Raw genomic sequence first — 20602 nt, 5'->3', positions numbered from 1 at the left:
AGCCAGGCACCTGCTCTACAGCTTCAGCTCTCAGCCATTCCATTCTTCTAATACGAAAAGGCATTGGGCTGAGTGTGCCTCCTAATATTATGCTTATTGGGAAGCACTTAAGGCAAACTTCAGTTCTACCCTGTGCTCAAGTTTTAAGTGTTTTGAACGGGTCAAGCATTACATTAAGGAAGAACTGGCCAAACTTGTCCCAACCCAAGCCCTACAAGAACTAGAAAATTGCCAAGTTCTCTGCGTGCAGCGAGAAGGGATTGCAGCTTCATTGGGTCACCTGGGCAAAGGGTAGGAGCATCCCATTCATGAGGCAGTCCCTGTATTTCAATACTGAGCACAAGGGGAAGCTTGCCCTTCTGCCGCTTTGAACATGCTCTAGTTAAACTTCAGAAGAAGACAAGAATACACATACAAATTCCTATCAGGGATCCCTGACCAAAGACTGACCTGGCATCTTCACCTTAACACCAACTTTCATTAAGAACTGGCACCTCCCAACAAGGAAGCTGGACTATTCCTAGAGTAAACAGATTATTTCACACTCTGCTAAGCTAGAGGTTAGCTATTATTCATGTTCTGCTGGAAGAACAACAACGTTGGCAAGAATGGAGGAGTCAAAGTGTAACACAAGAAAATCCCCAGAGTATCTCTGCAACTTCCTGCTGGCAGAGGCCGAGCCCAGAACCCATCCCCACCTCACGCGAGACATTTGCAACCAGACCTTTCAACCTCCAGCACAGCAAACACCGCTACTCCCAGCCCCACGTAGCAGCACCTCACCAGATGCACTCAGCCTCACATTCCAAGCTCAGAAGGCAAAGCCCGTTGCCCAACCTGGCAGCATGCTGATGGTGCTGGGCTGCTCACCCAGAAACCCCATCCGGCAGCAAGATTGCTCCGGCAAAGCAGAGAGAAACTCGAAGTAAGGGGAGGACCCAACGCATGATTCAGCATGTGGCAGATCTGGACTGGAAGCCAGGAACCACGTTTGGCACGGCATGAAATAGCCACCTCTTGCGGTCCAAATAGCAATGGTTACAAGTGAGAATATGCGGTCAACCCAGTTGGAGCACAAGTTTATTGTGGTAGCCATGTTCAGAAAGCCTCCAATTATGCAGAACACGGCGCAGCGCACCTCTTCTGCTACAGAAGAAGGAATGAGGATGAAAGAGGCTGTCCTAAGCCACAAGACAGACCCCTTCCAGCTTTTGACAGGCAATTAAGCTTTTGTGTGTTTAATTAGTACCTCCAGACACTTGACGAGTTTCCTGTGACATCTCCTCGATGGCACTCACTGGGCCTGGAGATGTACATGCCGAACTCCAAACCTTGGGTTTACAGGAGCAGGCAAGGGGAACCAGTCCATGAGGATGCCTCAGTTCCTACTGTGCCACCCTCCTCAGGAATATCTCTATTTTAGGGTGCCAGAAATGAAGGACGGGAATATAGAAGCTTTCAGGCTTGCAAGCTTTTCTTCCCCATTACTTTCCAAGAGAAGTGCAGCTGAGAAGACAGCTTTCTTGTTTCAGGTTCCCAGGCAACATCCCCAAAGGTACCTCAACAATGGATATTGGCATCTTAACACACACAGTCAGATCCTTCCTTTCCTCGTTTGGTCTTGGGGACCTGCAGCAGTGAGAGCCAAGAGAGATGATTTCAAAAGCCTAGCACTTGAAAATTCAGGGCACTCCACAGATGCTGCTCAGCTCCCAGAGGACACTGCTTCCATCACAGCATGAAAGTGACGCTACAAAACCCTTCCTTACAGAGCTCACAGGTGGTATGCACACATTTTTGGGATCTTTGTACTTCACCTCATTATTATTTTATTGACAGTTAGCAGCACAAACCTCTGGATAATACTGGAGAAAAAAAAAAAAAAAAACAACTTAAGGTTTGAGTTTAATGCACAGGAACAATATTAAAATTCCAACCTAATGGATGCTACCCCACTTTGAAGTCTTTGCACCAGCCAGCACTGAAAGAGGGGTCAAAAAGTTCCCGCTGGTATTAGATGATGGAACAAACCTTAAGAGCAAGGACAACATTCACATCAAGCTTCAATGGTGAGAAATTGGATTGGTGGCATACATAGCCATACTTGAAAAATCACCCATCAGACCTGGAGCAATGCACATTTGGGTCAGCACATTTTCATTCAAAGTGCTCCACACCACATGGAAAAATGAGGTGTCTGCAGATCATTTCTGGTGTGCAGGGAAGTCTTTTCAGGAGACATCAACACTAGTGAGCAGCTTTGGCATAGAAACCTGCAACACTTCTATTCCAAGTCCAACACATCAGTGTTCACAAGAGAACAGTCTAGAGAAAAGCTTGCCTTCCCTCCTAGGAGGCAACATGTTTCAACCAACAGATACACATAAGCAACCTTGAGGTACAACCATGCTCCGCTTGGATTTGTTGTTTATTTGTTTTTAAATCACCACTCAGTCCTTCATTCTCCCCCACCACAGACCTTTAACCAAAGCTACTGAGACAATTAGAACAATGAGGACAAACTCTGAGCACGAAAGAGTTTCAAAACTCTAGGGCAGTTGCATTCCTAAGGACTCCACCTTCAGCAACCAGAGGAGAGCTAGCAGAAGCAGATGCCCAGGAAAAGGAAAGAAAAGGAAAAGAAGAGGGAAAGCACATGTGCTCCTTTGGTTTTTATTCCTGGCTCTTCCCAAGCCAGTGCGGGCTTTCGGCCATTCAGCAGCGCTCAGCACAGCCTTCTCATGGGCTTGCCCAGCTTCTCTGACCTGGCAGAAGCCTTTGGTGGCCTCAGCAGCCCTACTCTACCTCAGCAGCTCTGCTCCTGCCTGCAGTTAGCTCCAGCTGAAGCTGCCACCTCCATGCAGGCAGCAGAGCTCCCTCCTCCCACCTCCAGCCCTGAGCACCTGACAGAGGCGACCCGATCTAAGCCAGCACTGCTAAGGAAAGACAACCAGTTCTTGTCAGAAGGGAAACCAAAGGACTCAATTTGATTGCAGAGAACAAATAAGAGGAATAAACGTGCAGTGCTGTTTGCTAATTACCAGTAGATATTAAAGCTATGCCTAGTAGCTGTAACAGCAGAAGAGACCCAGACTATGCACTGAGGCCATCTGCCCTTAGCTGTATTAGAAAGAAAAGCCTTACCTTGCCGGGTAAGTTGCAAGTTTTTCACCAGGAATAAATACTTACAAGCAATACCTGGAGCAGAGCTGGGCACACAGCTCAATGCCTTAACGACTGTGCTTACAGCAGAGCTCCTCTGCGCATTCAGTAATTTGCAAATTCCTCTCCCAAAGCTGACATCTACATTTATTCTGCTCAACTGGAGAATAAAAACTCAGCTTTTATTCTGGCGCTGCACTTGGGCAGCACTCAGAACAGTATTTATCGTCTGACACCTATGCAAAAATAAGTTAAAAAAAAAAACCAATGCTGCTTGCAAAGCTTTGTAAATACCATTTAACATCTTTCAATTCCCTTAACTCACATGAGTAGCCCACACACTGCAAACGTGGCAAGTACAGCAAGTGGGTCTCCATTGCAGCCTTCCCTTCACAAAAGCAGAAGAGCAACCAGAACTTTGTGCTCTACACAGAGCCTGCAGAAAGCTAAGCCTGCACACACTCCTACCAGCCTGTGCGAAAGGAAACCAATGTTGAGCTGCAGCAAAGCGCTGAAGGCTCCAAAACCAACACCAACAGTCTTTGCAATGACAGGGAACATAACGATGCCTTGAATGAGACAAGACCCAAAAAGCTAGAGGAAACACGTGGACGCATTCAGACAGTCCTACTCAAGGCACACAAATATAACAAAATAAAATTCTTTAAACCTTGAATCATTCAGAGCAGTCCTGCTTCTCCTAAGTTTCATTAGGCAAGGTTTTCACCGCCGTGCCCATGGGATGATCCCAAAAGGAGCCAGGCTGCATGTTTTCAGTGGTAATGAGTCACCTGGTGTTCCAGTGACACGTCAGCCCTAGTGCACAACGACATTACAGGCTCACTGAGGATGCCCAAACATAACTGTGTTTTTTCCTTCACATAACTTAACCTGCTCAATACAGCCTCCAAAGAAGGAAGATCAAAGTGGGAAAGCTCACCCCAGCAATAGCTGACTTCTCACTTCCAGAGCATTTAGCCTTTTCCCCCACACAGCTGCAGACACCACGTGAGCAACAGAAGCCTGGAAGACACCGCATGGCTCAAGGAGAAACAGGCACACATCCTAATGCGAAACACCTGCTTTTTAGCTGGTGCAGAGGCTGCTACGGATACAGCTACCTTGACAGCCCTGTTCTGATAACAGAAATACCAGAGCAACGGGTGAGAAGGTAGAATAGGGCCACCCTCATTGTATGGAAGGATGCCAAACAAGCACACCGCCTCTTGCTTTGCTTCCTCTGAGATGGAAATGGAGCTCACCCAGTGCAACCATGCTGCCTACTGTTCTGGTGCAGCAAGTTCAGTGAGAAGGGCTGGAACACGGCACACATCTTGGTTGTATCAATGTTGGGTTATATTTGTGAGTGGGATTTTAAATTTGAAATATCAAATCACGCATTCAGGAACACTGCAGTGTTCTCAGATGCTCCTACTCACCCATACTCATGTGGAACACCCAGTACCTAGACCACATTCTATACTGCACCACCATCACCATGCACTGCTCATCTTTTGGATTTCTTCCTCTCCAAAGGGTCCCCTTATGGTTTACACAGCTGAGACTTAAAGAGTTGATAGGCATTTGTACATGGAACATTTCTACTCCTAGTCTATTTTGGAAGAGGTAAACCCCTCTGAAGCCTGAAAGAAGTTATCCCAAAAGGGATTTGAAGTGCACTTAAAAATTATATATTATAAATTATAAATATCCATCTCATTCAAGGAGTTTCCTTGCAAGATGCCTTTAACAGACATCTAACAATGAGTTTCTTTAGCTCATACATTCTGTAAAAGAAATGTAACCACCCATCAGAGAACTTACTGCTGTGATGATTTGCTCAGCAGTCTCACACTTGATACACTAGCTCACCGACTCCTTAATACTCCAGATGCTCATCAGCATAGAAATGCCTTGAGCCTGAGCACCAGTCAGTAATCCACACACAGCTATTTGGGGTCTGCTCTGCCTACCTGAGAGGTCCAGGCTGTGATCTCTGCAGAGCAGAAAGCCAGTCACACACATCTGATGCAGCTGGCCCTCTGCAGAGCAGGGGTGATGCTTTCTAGGAGAACCCTCCATCCATCAGCACTTCAGCTGCTTCTCAAGAGCTCCCTTTCAGCAGACTTTAGGTGCTCTGCAGCTTCTCTTTATCCATCCTTGTTCTCTTCCTCCATGTGTCACAACCTTCTGAAGGTGCTAATAAGCTGGTTAACAATAACTGACCAGAAAGATTTTATTATTAACATACACACACACATTAAACCCAGTTATCTCCTGCAATAGTTGTAGTAGTTGAAAGAAAATTGCCTGAGCACGTTAAGAGTCTAGGAAAATCAATACATATGCACTCTAGAAGTTGGGAGATGCTTGCAGACTGAATGTGCAAAAGGATGAAATAAGATATTCCAAGAAAACCCAGAGTATGTTGTCCATGAAATGCAGCAGTCGCAAGCAGGAACTCCTGCTGGTTTGTTTCCCTTATCAGCCTCATTTGTGAGAAAGTCCACCTCATTATTGCAACAGGAGAAAACCACCTCAACAATACCTGGAGAGCTCAGTGCCAGGTCAGAGACAGAGCAGCTCACAGACAGGTCTGACAGGCGGCAGGAGCAGTGCACAGAGAGGCAGGACCCAGACATCCCCTCCTGGGCAGGGCGCTTCCAACCACAGCCTTCCAAGCGTTTAGCACTTCGCTGTGGGACATCACTACCGAGAAAGGATCAAGCTCTTAGCTTTTGTGTTTAGGTGCAAAGCTTCACCAACGGCTGCTCACATGTGCTAAAAAGCCCTCTTCATGTTTTCACAGGGAAATGCATGGCTAGATAGACCAATCTCTGATTAAATCAGATTAAGATTTTTAGCAGGCATGGTTCAGCAAGCTAAGAACCTACGAAAGCAATCCTCAGTTTGTCAGCCGTGCCATAAACACACGCAAAACCAGCACTGTTGATGCCCTGCTGGCTGAACCTCATGTAATCAGTATGACAGAGCAGCACATCAATAGGTGCACGCCTTACTCGTAATTGTGTCGGCCCAACTCTGGGCTATTAGCAGATCAGCACCTGCAGAGGAACTGCTGCTCACCATCCCACACAAGGAGAGCTGAAGGGAAGCATTATGATCACCTCCTCCCACTTTCTACATAGAAAGGGGGAATCCAAGCAATTTTCCCCTTTAAGGTGGCTGAACTTCATGTTCAATTACCTTATTTATCCCCTATTTCTACTTTTTTTTCCTATTATTTGTTTTAATTTGCCTGGTTTCAGTTTCTACCCACTCCATCTTGAAACGCCTTTACACATTAACCACAGAATGTTGTGTGACAAGTCTCCTCTGACTGCACGTGGCACGGCAGAGCTGGAGCTATGTGCAGCATGCTGAGCCCTCCCTTCCAGGTATCCACAGACCAAGCAGCCTCAGCTCCATTTAGGAAATCCCATCTCCTCAATATTTCCACAAGAAGTGGCTCATGAAGATGGAATACATGAATACCCACATCACAAAATCCTCCGCTGGTATCTTGCCACCATTCATAACGATTGCAGATGCCATAGGAACAGCTCCAGCATCTGGAAGCACTGGATTAAGGATGTTAGCACAGACGCGCCTGCCGCATCCTAAGAGCATTTGTTATTCAGACCTGCTGACCACAGCTTTCTCTAATCGCTTACTGAAACTCACTCAGCATTACTCAGTGACTCTAGTACTTCATCAGATTGATGCTTCAGCCCCCAAAGAATTCAAACAACCACGTGCATTACCTGTAGTAAGCAAGAGACCATCAGCAATGACCAAGTTATCAGGAGTACAGGTCAATTCTGCAACCCCAACCAGCAAGCCATGCCCATGCCATATAGTAAGGGGTTGCCCACTCACCTGCAAAGAGTTTATTCTGCAAGCTAAAAAGCCACCCCATTCACTGCACTGTAAACACAAGGAAGCACAGCAGACACCCAAAAGTCCTGTTCAACTTCCCAGCTTTTCCCACTCAGCTGCAAGCACACTGCCAGCTGCAGGAAAGTTTGGCACTTCTGGCAGATGGCAGACAAACTCTAACAGCTTGATTACACATTAAAGACGTAAGTAATGGGCTCTGGGATCCAATAAAGGTTCCTCCTTACACTCACAGGATGAATTGCGTCTTTAACTAGACACAAAAAGCAAGTGACCATGTAGGATAAGGCAAACAGCACACGGAGCTGGACGACTCTGGCACGTGTTTTGTTGCATGGATTTACCTCCTCGTGCACCCCGATAGCTTCTGTACAAGGCAGAGCTCTTCTCCGGCTTCTAGGAGACAAATTTAACCTCCCCTTGAAGAGGACTATTGCCATTCACATACTTAAGAAATGACATCTGCATGAAGAAGCTTTGCTCCAGCTTCCACTTTCAACCCGCAGTCTTCAGCACAGCAGCCACCGAGCCGCGCTCACCACCAGGCAATGCCCACTACGTACCAGGTCAGCTCCTGCCGAGGCCCAGCGCCAAGCATCGCTGCGTGCCAGCAGATCACTGGTAGGCCTGCTGAGCTGTGGCCAGGCCGGGAATTACTGCCAGCACAGCACTGAAGGCGTCAGCCGATTATCCAACACAGAAAGCCTTTCAGCGTCACTGATCCCCCAAAGCTCTGCCCATCCCAGAAATGCAGCCCTTACATTCTGATTTAGATATCTAGAGATGAGCAGCAGAAGCCCTTGTAACACAAGGTCATACCTAGCTTGCCGGAAGACTAAATTTAGCCCTGTGCCTCAGGCAATTCTATTAGTTATGGAAAGAAAGGATAGTGGTGTTGAGCATTGGTCCAAGGGTAAATCCTGTGGAAGAATTGACTCCATTTAATTGCAAATTATCTCAAAGCTATTAGCAGGGTACCCCAACTCTGTTCATCAGAAGAAGGACAGTTTAATACTACGCTAAATCAGCACCGGGGCACCGCCACTTTGTTTAAGGTAGGTTTGCTCGAGTGGTGTAAACTATAACTGCATTCAGTTTTAGACTGTAAGACAGGAGATCAAGAAGGTTTAACAGATGGAGTTTCAGCACAAATGTATTTTAGAACACCTCCTTAGCAAGCATATTTCCTACTCTAACGCTACAACTACAACGCACCATGGAAAAGCTGATCTGCCAGAACACAAGGATTACTCAAACTTTTGTCAGTGTTACCAGAGACTGACTGAACAGTTTGCAAAGACAGGCTCCAGTTTACCCAAAGGTGTCACAGAGAACAGCTTTGTGACAGTTACCAATTTTCAAAGCCATAAAGATAGGGGTGACTCAGATTCTCCAGCACGAGGTGTGCGTTGGGTCTCGGGATCAGAATCAGTATTGCAGCACCCAGCTGAGGTTTGGTGTCCAGGATTGCTGCAAGCATTCAAGAGAATCTGTGTGAAAAAGAGAATTTGGTTTGAAGATAGCACTGGGAAACATCTACACTACCTGCGTCAGCCCTGCCAGCTTCACACACCTTGCAGGACATCCAGGTAGGTTCTGTGTTTTGGAGCATTAGCTCAATGGCACTTAACAACAAAAGCAGGATGACTGAGATCACATTAAAATAGGCGCAGGGCTTCTCGCAGTAGATGCAGAGGATCCATGGTCCAACTACATACCTACAAGCCATTCTCAATCCCCCCCGAGCCTCTGAAAGCAGCTGGCAGCACAGGGGGCTGCCCAAGCACCCGCCCTCCTCCCAGCACCGTTCCTCACACCTGAGCCAGTCGCTGCAGCATCCTGGCCAGCAGGGATCCCCACAGCCAGCCCTAGCTCACGTTGTTCCCTTCCTGTCAAAGCCCTGTATCTGCATAGACCAGAAGGAACAGAACAAGTGCTTCCAGAACAACACGCCCCAAGTCATAGATCTTGACGAGTGAAGGCACTCTGGCACACGTAGTAACTGCTAGCATTGAGAAATGATTAAGAAAAACAACCAACAGAGCACCAGGGCTATATCCAGTAAGTCTAGACAAAGGACTGCATATTGGTTTGGAGCCTAAAACCAGTTTTGGATCGCATACACTGAATAATATAAATCTCAGCACAGATACTCTTGCTGCAACAGCAGAACACAGCCTAACTATGATTTACCATCACTGGTGCTGCATCTATCATGAGTAAAACTGAAGCATTAGTGCCGCCAACACTGCACAGAGCTTTTTCAGAATTAGAAACCTGTCAAAACCTTTCCAAACAGAGGACGGCTGGGAAGCAGTATCAGATGCCTGAGTGGCTGCGGGCCTGATCTCAGCTGCAGGATGATCACCTGGGGAAGCCGAGGACCTCAAAACCATCCAACCTGCTGCTGATGCCCTGCCAGCAGCTGTGCCAGCCAAGGTAATCCAAACTGAGACTGCAAACAGGCAGCAGAACCTGGTGGAAGCACACAGAGCGTTTTGGAAGGCACTTTGAAAGCATCAAGGCTGCTTAGGGCAAGAGCTGCCACAACTCCTCCCTCCTGACACACACAGGCACGGCGTTACCTGCAGCTTCAGCTCTGCCAAGAGCACTCTGCTGAAAAGCAACAGCAGGAACAAGCCTCCATCAGCATCCCGAAGGTGAGACCTTTGAAGTCTAACAGCCTTGAAAAAAGACAGCTACAAAGCATGCGGTCTCTGCCTCATTAAGATCTTACAGGTTAATAAGTTTTCATTTGTTCACTCAAGCTTGCTCTTTCAAGATCTAGGAAATAAAACAAAGCTGAAGAAGCTAGCCTCGTGCATCACAAGGACAGTTAGAAGGTACCTGAGGACAGCCAGAGCCGTTCCACCAGGGCTGCTGCAGCACCTGGAAATGTTCATGAGCACAGTTGTTTCAGTTTATTTGCCAGAACTGTCTCTTGCAGTGGAACAACTTCATAAGCCATATTGCACAGGACTTCCTCTCATTTGTTGTTTTTCACTGACCTAAATAAGCAGAAGTCAAGGAATTTTGACTCACAAGGAACCAAACTTGAAGACCCGGCAAGCCTGAGACCCCACGATTGCTACGCTCTAGAAACTCACCCAAAAAAACCTGTCACAGGAAAACAACTCCATTCTATCCCCCTCCTTGCCATGAGCAAGGCTAGATAGATAAAAACAGATTTCCCTTATTCCCCCCTTCCTGCAGTATGCTCTCTATTAACATGAAAGAAAAAAAGACTGGCTATGAATCAACTCTCTGATTTATACTCAGAAATGAATGTGCAGCAGCTAGCAAACGAGCAGAGCTCGGGTTGTTATTTCTGCAAACAAGACGTTACCCTAATTACAGGTGTAACAAAGATTAGTGCTTAAGTGGAAACTCACACAATTTTCAGTCTCACAAGCTGGGAAGATTTACTGCTACCTAAGATGATTTAAAACATGAACTGAGCTCCACAGCAAGTTGCTAAGATGGAGGCTATTGTGTTTTGCAAATTGAATAGCTTGAAGAAGCATGCTCCGCTGGTTGGCTTCGCAGAACTCAAAAGCAGGTTTCTCCTACCACTTCCTTAGCCTAGCTGTGGCACTAGAAATTACAATTCCTTGTGAAATGGGGGAGGGAGTAGGGGGTAGAAGGGGTACTCTGCAGAAAGCTGCAATTTCAGAGTTTTCTTAGCATAATTCAAGCCTCAAACTCATCAAGCTTTATCAATATACATTAAAAGACATATAAGGGACAGCCAGTACTCAAGATAGCTAACAAGCTGTGGGCTCCTCTCTAACACAGCATGTGCTACACGGCCAGCTCACCGTGAGAGATGACAGAAACGTGACAGCCTCAGAGAAAGGACAGCGGGTTCAGCACCGCAAAGAAAAGTTTGTTTCTTTGTAAACAGCTGCAGTTTTCCCAATCTAAAGGAATGTCATAACATAATCATAAGAGGAGGAAAAAAGAGCAGCAGGATAGCAGAGGCAGACAGAAAGCAGTTTCTGTATCTCACAACGGAGTCTCTCCAATTCCCGCATTAGGAATGAGACCATTCAGTTGTCTCCACAACGCACAAACTGTCAGAGTGATCTTCTGGGTAGGATGGCTGTCAGTTCTTCAGGCTATTAAGTTATTATCCAGAAGAGATTTGCTCACAGACGAGCAAACCAAAACAGAAGACTCAGACAGGTAAGAGACACCTATCTATTTCGGAAAGTGAGCTGCTCTAAATAGGCTTTAAAGGAATAACATAGGAAATGCCAAGAGAAAATGGAGATGACCCCATACTGATCTGTGCTCCTGTGCCAGTTGTGCCAACTGCTTTATTTGCATGAGTGGTCTGGTTTTCTGAACCAGCGATTTAAAAGACATCTAGCAAAGACTTAGAATACCTCCTCCATCTTTAAAAGATAAAGATTTAATGTGGAACATAGTGATTAAGGAAGCACAAGTCTAAGATTTTTACCTTTCCATAGCCTATCCTACACCCTGTGCTTTCTGCACCTCAAAGCCCTCAGTCTTCTCAGCCCTCTGCAGCTCAAGCTGCCTGCTGCCATCACTTCCCCAACCCCGCCCAGCTCCAGAGGCTGTCTGCTCAGCCATCCTCTCCTTCTGCAAGGACAACTCCTAAATAACACTGGGAAGGAGCTGCTGGCTGTGGTCTGTGCGAGTGCTGCGAGAGGAGGGGAAGTTTCTGGGGACCGAGAATGAGAAGCTGATGACCAACAGCTCTGTGACAGCATTTCAAAGAACTGCTCCCACACTCGGGCTCCAACTCATTAGGAACTGAGGTTTCTGAACAACTGGAAGCCTGTTCCAAGAATGAGGGGTCTGATTCAGTCAAAACAGCACTCAGAACGGGCACTTGGAGTAGAGATTAAAGATTCCTCTGACACTTCAGCACGAGAGCAGAGAGAGGAACATGTGTTCCAGGATCATGTGGCTTTTGGGGGAAGAGAAGCTGATTCATAAAATCTCATCTTACAGGGAGGGTAAGGGGTAGCAATATGGAAATCAAAGCTAGAAAAATGAAAATTAGTACAAATGAAATAGGATGGGAAAGCCAAAACTGAGGCGTGTGTTCCTACATCAACACCAGAAATTAAAATGATGGAGAAACTCTTTAAATGCCTGTTTTCTAAGCGATGATGCGGGCATAGCACACACATTGAAACCACAGGGGAGGGCAGAGGGGTCAACAGGACATTCGATGTTCAAGCACTGAACCTCTGGAAGATCCAAGCTCAATGTGTCACAAAGAAGGGAATCAGAATTCCAAGCTCAAACCAGAACAACATGGCCTCAGCCACACCAGCAGCAACAGCAGCTGACCTGTGCTCACCAGGGGGTTGGACAAGCAGGAAGCACAGAATTAAACTGAGCCTCCACACAAACCACTGGGTGTTGTGTCAACATGCAACACCAGGACCAGTTCTTAAACTCCTCCCCAGCAGCACACAGGAAGGGTGGCAGTGCCTCATTTTATCTCCAACAGCAAGAAGCTGAGTATGAGCCACCACGATGAGATCTAACCATGCTGTAGGACAGGAGAATCCAAGGCACCATATCATGCCAGAGCAGGATGGGGACGTTCCCTGCCTAGCTTCTTGCTCAAAGCTGTGCTGGGTACCTGAAAGGTGCTTGCAGCAGTTTTTAATGAGTGATTTGGAGGTCCTAAAGAACAGACTAAGTGAATACTGGGCTAATTCTATTTTATAAAATGAAGTCAAGTCTCAGGAGTAGTTGGAGGTTGGCTTTATTTTATTCTGTCCCTTTGAAGGAGAGGGCAGCTGATACACTTCATTGAAAACAAAAAAACAAGTATGCTACATAACAAGATCCTTCACCAGAAGTCTGCAGGGAACAAAGCTGTCACAAGATAAAAGGAAAAATTCTTCTCACACTTAAGTAACCAGTTAAAAAAATACATGTAAGAACCAGGGAAGAAGGGCATCACCAGCCATCTTTGTAGCAGAGGGACTCACTGCTGCTTTCTGCTCAGCACCACTCTATCGAACTGTGCAAAGAAGGCAATACTGAGATGACAACATTTGTCACTCTGAATAATTTAACATTATCAGTAAATAAGGACAGTGACCCTAAGGAATTGCAGCAAAACCTCAAAACACAAGTAGGTGATGATACAATCAAAACACAGGACATCAGAAATGATGAACACCAAAGAAAAACACCAGAAAGAGCTCAAGCCAGCACCCAGGAACAGGACTCCAGCAGCGCATTCCCCAAGAAAGGAGTTTCCTAAAGTTATCAATATCATGGAAAAAGTGAAGAAGCAATTTGTTCCAGATCTACTCCTTACTAATTTTTTTTCTTTTGACATCCCTGTTGCTTTCTGTCCCTTCCCTGTATGTAGGTTACAAAAGTAGTAGTCTCCAGGCTTAGTGTTCTCTGAGCGCCACAATGATTCAAGTGAGTGGGCAGATCCCCGGAAGGGCACTAGATTTAACTGTTATTACACCCAGCTCAGGAAGGTCACAAAACGTTGGAATGAGAAAAACAGAGCAATATTTCCTCAAAACTGCCACATTTGTACGCTCCTATCCCTGGCACCTGCTGCTGCTTACCAGTAAGCAGAATTCTAGGCCAGATGGATCACCTGAAGGCCCTTTGTATGGCATTCTATAGGAGTTCACATGCAACCTGAAAACACGTGGCAGCTGGTTGCTTCCGAAGAAGTGGCAATTTAAGAGACATCCACCAAAAAAAGGGCAATGAGTTTAACACAGCCACAGGTTATGCTGCCCTCAGTCTCACCCAGCTAATAGCTCCCCTTGTAACGCTCTTCTCTGAACCTGTCATCTGGATCAGCCTTACCAGAACATTTTCCAGCAGCAACTTCAGCTTGAAAAGTTGAATTGGTGGCAGTACAGAGAATTGGAACAGCACAGAAACTCCCATGGAAGAGAAATACAGATGGGATGGAGCAAGGCAAGTCCACGCACTTCAGGCTTCGCAAAAAGCTGTCTAAAGAACTGGAAGGTCTTTAATGCAATGGAACAAGAGATTGGATATTAGCTTTCTGCTGCAACCTGCAAGCCACCACCTTGACGGAGCAGTGAAAGACAACGGCACAAAGGAACTCTCTGTGACACCGTGTGGCATCCCCAGGAGACCTGCTTGGGTCAGTCACATCCGGGGCTTAATTTAAGCAAACATGTGCACGGCAGAGATAGGCAGATAACCTGGAAAACAGCAACCATGGGGCTCGGGAAGAAGAAGCCAAGAGCAAAGCACACTCTGAAAGCACCAGAGAAGAGAAGAGGTGGTGTTGGCACAAAAACAGATGGGTACACACTGGCTGCAAGGAAGGTTGCGGTAAGAGCCTGAAGCAAGTTTGCACCCATCAGTGTAGCAGTAGTTTTCCACATAGAGCAGCATAGCAAGCAACCCCAAACAGTCTAAAGCAGCGTGGATTTCAGGCAAGCAGCTGGAAATACACTTCTAGGGATTCCTGTCGAGCTTCTGCAGGCCTTCACAACCCAGCAGCTCCTCCCCCCCAAAAAAAAGAGCAACAGGAAAAGGCAATAAGGACACTTCAATGAGTCCAAAAAAACGAATTTCGTGGCAGACAGCACTGGAAGAAACATTTGTATCTAAACAGAGAATAGCTACTTATGCAAGGCACAAGTGGAAGGCAGTGATTTTATCCAGTTGATAGTTTAGTATTTCACTGGAGTCAGCAGGATTTTTGCCAAAAGCTTTCTATATCATCCATACCAGGGTACCACTACACTGCTAGCAGCTACTTCACCAACAGATATTCCTGGCTATTTCTCACCAGCCAAGCTTTCTAAGCACACTTTGTTTTTATGAGCTTTGCTAAGACAGAATGACCTTTTCTAAGCACGACACATTTGAGACCTTTTGCCAACAGGTTGCACCTTTCCTGGGATCACCTCTCCTGCACAACACGGCTTGACAATACTTAAAATTAGTAGCATTTCTGGAGGACCTCCAGCTGTTTGCATTTGGGACACCTCAGCAAATCCATCCACAACACCCAGTCCCTCAGAACAACATCAGTGTTCTGCTTCCAGAAGAGCCTCGCCACCAAAACACTGCATCCAGTGAGAAACCCTCTGCACGAAGGCGATCTCTCCCTCCTCACCACTCAAAGAAGCTCTTTGTATTTTTGTAATGTTTCTGTGGGAAAGTGCCGCTAATATTTGATAAGAGCTCCTACATGGGAACAAAGCTCCCTCTTCTCCGCTCGCCCACCAGCCTCGGCAGGCAGCCGGAGGTACCGACGGGGATTACAATAAAAAAAAAAACAACTTCGGCCGCTCCAGAGATGGGAGATTGATGCAAATCGAAGGCAGCAGCTGGGGCACCAAGCGCTGAAGGGCTCGGGGAGTGGCAGCTGGCTGCCCATTTGCGATAGGTCACCGATAACAAAATAAATCAGGCACGAGCGCACACCCGCGGCACCGCGGGACCGGTGGGAAGCCGAGGATGGTGCTCCTGGAGCGGGGAGCAGCGCTACGGCCGGGCCGCGCGCCCGCAAAGCCCACCGCCTCACGGGGAGGAGGAGGTCGGAGCTCGGCGCTGAGGGGCCCGGGTAGGAGCCGGTCCGCCGGCCAGCCCCGCGCCCACACCGCGCCAACCACGGCCAATTCCCCAGGCACCGAGGGACACAAAGGAGCCGGAGCTCCGCACGCAGCCCGGGCACGGCTCGGGACGCCGCTCCGCCGGGAAACGCGGCATGGCCCCGCCCGCGACAAGCACTCTTCACAACGGAGCCCCGGGGGCAGCTGCTGGCGGGCCCCGCACCCGGTGAGGCGGCTCCGGGCACGGACGCTCGCCCCCACCCACGCTCAGGGCGGCTCCACGCCGAGCCCCCATTCGCAAAGAGGCCGGGCACGTCACGGCCGAGCGCCGAGTCCCCAAACCCCCGGCCCCGGGCCCTACCTGGCTGCGCCGGCCCCGCCGCTGCTCCTCCCTCCGCCGCGCTCGACGGGGAGAGCGCCGACCCGGAAGCGCTCGGGGAAGTCCCGCCCCTCGCCAGGCACCGCCCTATAGCGAGGAAGCGGCGGCACCGCCCGGCAGCACTTCCGGGTGGCGGCGGCGGCGGACTCGCCCTAGCAACCGCGTTCGGTTGCCATGCGGAAGCCGGGCCGGTGCGTGGGAGGGGAGGACGAAACGGCCGCGGAACTGAACAAACTAACTGCACAATAAAACCGGCAGCGCGCTTTCACCACGTTAACGCTCACCGTTTGTTTTTTTAAAGTACGAGGCCCCCAGGGCCACCTGTGCCGGGGCTCCCCGCCCTCGCAGCGAACAACTTCGCAGCGTTCGCCCTGTGCCTGCATTTCCAATTTACAGCCGCTCCCCCTCCCGCCCCTACCTCTCCGTGTCACGGCCCGCCCCGGCCTCCCGCAGCCGCTCTGGGCAGCACCGACCTGCTGCGAGGCCCCGTTGTGGGGCACGTGTCACAGCGTGGCTGCCGCCGAGGGCGCGGCGGCCCCATTCCACGCACGGTGTGACAATGCGGCTTTGTGCAGCACAGAGCGCACAATCGTGCCGCTGTCGGGCGCCGCTCAGCGCCGCGCCAGGAGCCGCCACCCGAAGGGCCTCACGAGACGCCAGCCCCACGTCAGCATGGGGCAAGTTGGCAACGACGAGGAGCGGAGGGGCGTTCTGCAGGCTGTCCCCTAACCGCCAGCCCCTCAGGCACTGCTGGCACTCGGCAGGAGGCTGCGTCTCGTCCTCCTTTCTCCTGCTGGAAGCAGCCTCGGCAATGGCCTAGTGCGCAGCAGCAACGTGCGGTCCCACCAGCTTCAGATGGATAGGAATGGGTAAGTTCGTTACTCAGAAATGAGCTTGTTTTTCAATGGAAAGCAGAAAAACACCAGGAAAGGGGGTCTGCAAAGAGTTTGGCCACAATAGTCCTTGCCCAAAGCCCAGCACCATCAAATCAAACCCTATTACATATTCCCCACCTATCACCTCTATGAATGCTGCTTTCCTAGGTGCCCAAAATCTCTTCACAGCACCGATACACCTTTTTGATGTTAAAAAAAAAAAAAAAAAAAAGGGCAAAATGTGCACTGCCGGGTCACCAGCCCAGCCCTTGGTAGCTGGAAGTGCTGCTGACATCTATTGTCAGCATGGGGAATTTCTTCTTTTTGTCTTTGTGGATGTTTGCAAGAGCTCTAATGAGCTGAGACTAATAAATTAGGCAATGCTGCCACAGTAGTTGGTTTAACATCTGTTGGCAGTTCTCTGCTTGTTCCTATTTTATTAAAAACATTTTAAAATCTACTTACAGAGAGCACTCAAGACCACTGGGTTTTGGCTTCCCTTCTTCGCCCCCCACAATTAAAAAAAAGCTGCAGTGTTCACACGGGCCTCTCCAAGGGTATTATCATCAAATCATCAGGCTTACAGGAAATGAGAGGGGGCCTCAGGAACCTGCAACTCCAAAGCAGAATACTATGTTATGGTCACGGTAGCAATAATAACAGAAGTGAAGTTCTGCAGAACGCACCGCTTGCTCTCAGTGCTCACAAGTCCCAGAGCACGGGGAACTCCGTGACACAGTGTGCAATCACTGTGCTTCAAAAACGTCTTAGTTTCACCCTAGTTTTACCACAATTTTCCCAAACGTCTACTTTTAGTTCTGCTCAAAAGCTGAACGGAAGCCCAATTTTTTAAGATCACGCCTGCTGTTCTCCATACGATGAGCCGTGTTCCGCAGGGCACGGGGCAGTGAGGTTAGTGAGGCTGTGAGAGCAAACAGAGATCTCCTTCTGCAGGAAAGGACCTCAGCCAGCCCCGTACCGCCTCTTCTTGCCCTGCCCGCTGCTTCCTGCCGCCTCTCCGTCGGTATCGCAGTTCCACTGCGGCCGTAGGAACTCCCCGATGCCTCTTGCCAGGCGGGAACGGGCCTCACGCACACCGGGTCCCCCCCCGATGCGCCGGACGGGCCGCGGCGGCGAGCGGGCCGCGTTGAGCCTGCCCAGCACCTTCACGGTGCGCGGCCGGCCAACACTGCGGTGAGCGGCGGGTCCTGTCACGAGTCCCCACCACGTCCCTCACCTTCACGGTACGCGCCATCAACACCGCTCCCTTTAATGCGCACAATCCCGCGCCAGCAGCACTACCGACTCACGCCCGCCAATGGGAGCGCGAGTTACCTCAGCGCCGGCCTACCAATCTACCAATGGGAGCGCGAGTTACCTCAGCGCTCGCTCCGCCCCTCATCGAGTTTCTCCTCAGTCCCGCCCTCTGGGGCTACTCAGCCGAAGCCTGGAGCTGGTACCGCCCGGGCAGCGCTTGTAGCTGTCGGCTGCTCTCCTGCCTACTTCTGCGTTCCTCTCCTCGGATTCTCGGGCAGTTTCCCGCCTCCTATCGCAGCTTCCCGGGTTGCTCGGCTCCCTCGCCCTCTGTGGTGGCCGGGGTCATACAGCCCTCATCCCGCTGCTGCTCGGCTCCTCACGGTCCTCGTAGCCCGGCTGTATCCGGGGGCGGCAGCAGGCTTTCCTGCTCTGGCAGCTTTTTCTCCGTCACTTAGTATTAAAAAAGGATCCGTGTATACGATTTTTGCGTATAGGGTAGATGCATACCGGCTGCGTTTTTCGTAACAAAGCCCTGTGAGAGTGACCTGTCCCGGAGCCGGGTTGGGGCAAAACGCGAGAAGCTCTCCGAGGGAAATACCGTTCGGTTCTTCCACCCGCGGAACGGGAGCGCCGGGGCCGCATTTCCGGGGGACGGCGGTGCGCCGCCATTTCCCGTCCCCGCGCGAAGATGGCGGCGCCCGGTGCGCTGCTGGGCTGGTGCGTGCGGCGCCTGCGCGGCGACTTCGGGCTGGACGTGGGCGAGGAGGTCGTGCGGTGAGCCTCCCCGCCGCCACGGGCCGCCCTGCATCGCGCTGCTGCTGGGCTCCCCCGTTCCGCTCCCGTTTCCCCAACCCGGTCCCTTGGTCCTCCTCACGTCCTCCCGGTGCCTTGTACCTTCTGAGGGTTCCCCTTCCTCTCACGGCCTTCCTCAGGTCCCCCGCTTGTCCTTCGGTTCTCCTCGACTCCTGGCTCGCATCCTCTATGTGAGCAAATGGGAAATCCTTCTTTCGGACCCGTCTGTTACCCAGCACAACAGCTGCTGTTAGGAAGCTGTTTAGGGAACCCAGCAGCTGTCCCGTTTCTCTGTCTTTGGGGAACTTGCTGATGGCTCTGTGGCACCTCTGCGCCTTGGATTGCCCTTAATTTTGGCACTGAGAGGGGTGTGTGTTAAGAAGAGCACTGTGGGCTCTGTGGGGTTAAGCAGGAGCTTCTTGTCTTAGGTTTAGGCTTTTTTTACGTTATGTGAGTGCAAACAACATCCCGCTGATTATTTATTATTATTATGGGGCAATGGGAATGTCACTTAGCCCAGATTGGAGGAAGAAAGACAATTTGTTTTCCTTTATTATTAATTAAACTGAAACAGCCAGAAGGGTTTTCCCAATGCATCTGTTTAAACATTTATCTTAGAAAACCTTTCCCTTCCTATAAACTCCACAAAAACCTGGTATGAAGAGGGGAGATGAGTTCTAGTTCCTTGTGCGTGTGTGATCAGGCCATTGGAGTCCTGACAACAAAAGCCCCCATACCCACTTCTCTCCATCCCACCCTCCTGCAGCTATATCCTGTCAATAACAAATGAGGATGAGATCCGTGAGTACGTGGTCGATCTCCTCCAAGGCACCGAGGGGAAGAAGGGGAGGTTTGTGGAAGAGCTGCTGTCGCGCTGGCAGCAGTCCTCGCAGTCACCTGCTGAGCCCTTACCGACCTATTGGAAAAAGGATGGTGAGTGGTATGGGGAGGGAGGAGTCGAAGTGTTAAGTATCTTGATTATTCTGATTATAATCTTGGTTATTCTGCTTGTAGAAAGTCATTTACCATTAATGCCTATGGGTGGTCCTATTTCTGTACATTGTGACATAGCCCGTTTCCATTCCCTAAGTGGGTGCAGGAGTTCAGTGGCACCCCATTGCCGCTTGCTCTGAGCCTTTGTGCTTACTTGCTCTTGCAGAGACTTCAGAGGCACCTCGGGCTGGAGACCAAGCAAAGAAGGGGAAACGCAAAGGAAGGAATAAACAGGAAACACCTGCATATGTGGAGCCCAGCACACATGTGGAGGAAGTAAAAACCCCCCTCGACCTGGCCAAGGTGGGTGCATCTGATACACGAGCACTGACTGCATGACTGCCTTTCGTGTTGGCTGTTTCTGTGTTGCCACTCCTTTTGAAGCTGAATGCATGTTTGAGCAGGCAGTACTCACTCTGTCTGTATATAGGAGTCTTCCTGCCATGGGGCAAATAATATTCTTGGGGATGGTGAAAGTGAAGTTTTGAAGCTTGTGGCATTAAGGAATGTGGGCAAAATATTGCTTCTTGCTCTATTTGAAACTTGGCGATCACACTGAAGAAAGCTTTAATGGAAAACTGAAATATTTCAGGCTCATGTTGCTCCAGAGAGGAGGCCTTGAATGTTAGAGCTCTACTGAAAGAAGCTGCAGAATATGAGAATAGAAACACTAAAAACCAGGG

The 20602-nt window shown here is 49.4% G+C and overlaps 2 protein-coding genes across 8 annotated transcripts in view; one reads left to right on the top strand and one right to left on the bottom strand.

Moving 5' to 3' along the window:
• The window catches only part of CSNK1G1 (casein kinase 1 gamma 1), an 86432-nt gene extending 70350 nt beyond the window's left edge, over window positions 1-16082 (bottom strand). For 2 of the 5 annotated variants that reach the window (XM_085233789.1, XM_085233790.1), the window contains exon 1: window positions 15985-16081. The gene's annotated coding sequence lies outside the window, so the exon portion shown is untranslated. Of the gene's footprint in view, window positions 1-15984 lie in introns of all 5 variants that reach the window. The other 3 variants (XM_085233793.1, XM_085233792.1, XM_085233791.1) reach the window with 3 other exon arrangements.
• A 2233-nt stretch (window positions 16083-18315) lies between these two features.
• Window positions 18316-20602, top strand: part of TRIP4 (thyroid hormone receptor interactor 4) — a 28896-nt gene continuing 26609 nt past the window's right edge. For 2 of the 3 annotated variants that reach the window (XR_014885809.1, XR_014885810.1), the window contains exons 1-3: window positions 18316-18908; window positions 19693-19859; window positions 20086-20222. Coding sequence is in view for 1 of the 3 variants with exons in the window: in XM_010717150.4 (XP_010715452.1) it covers window positions 18823-18908; window positions 19693-19859; window positions 20086-20222 (390 nt within the window). In the remaining 2 variants the exon portion in view is untranslated. The remainder of the gene's footprint in view (window positions 18909-19692; window positions 19860-20085; window positions 20223-20602) is intronic. The other variant, XM_010717150.4, reaches the window with a different exon arrangement.

Source organism: Meleagris gallopavo, chromosome 12 (genome assembly GCF_905368555.1).
Source record: "Meleagris gallopavo chromosome 12, MGAL_WU_HG_1.1, whole genome shotgun sequence".
Taxonomy (NCBI): domain Eukaryota; kingdom Metazoa; phylum Chordata; class Aves; order Galliformes; family Phasianidae; genus Meleagris; species Meleagris gallopavo.
The sequence above is the reverse complement of the archived record's forward strand: the minus strand, read 5'-3'. Positions and strand labels throughout refer to the sequence as shown.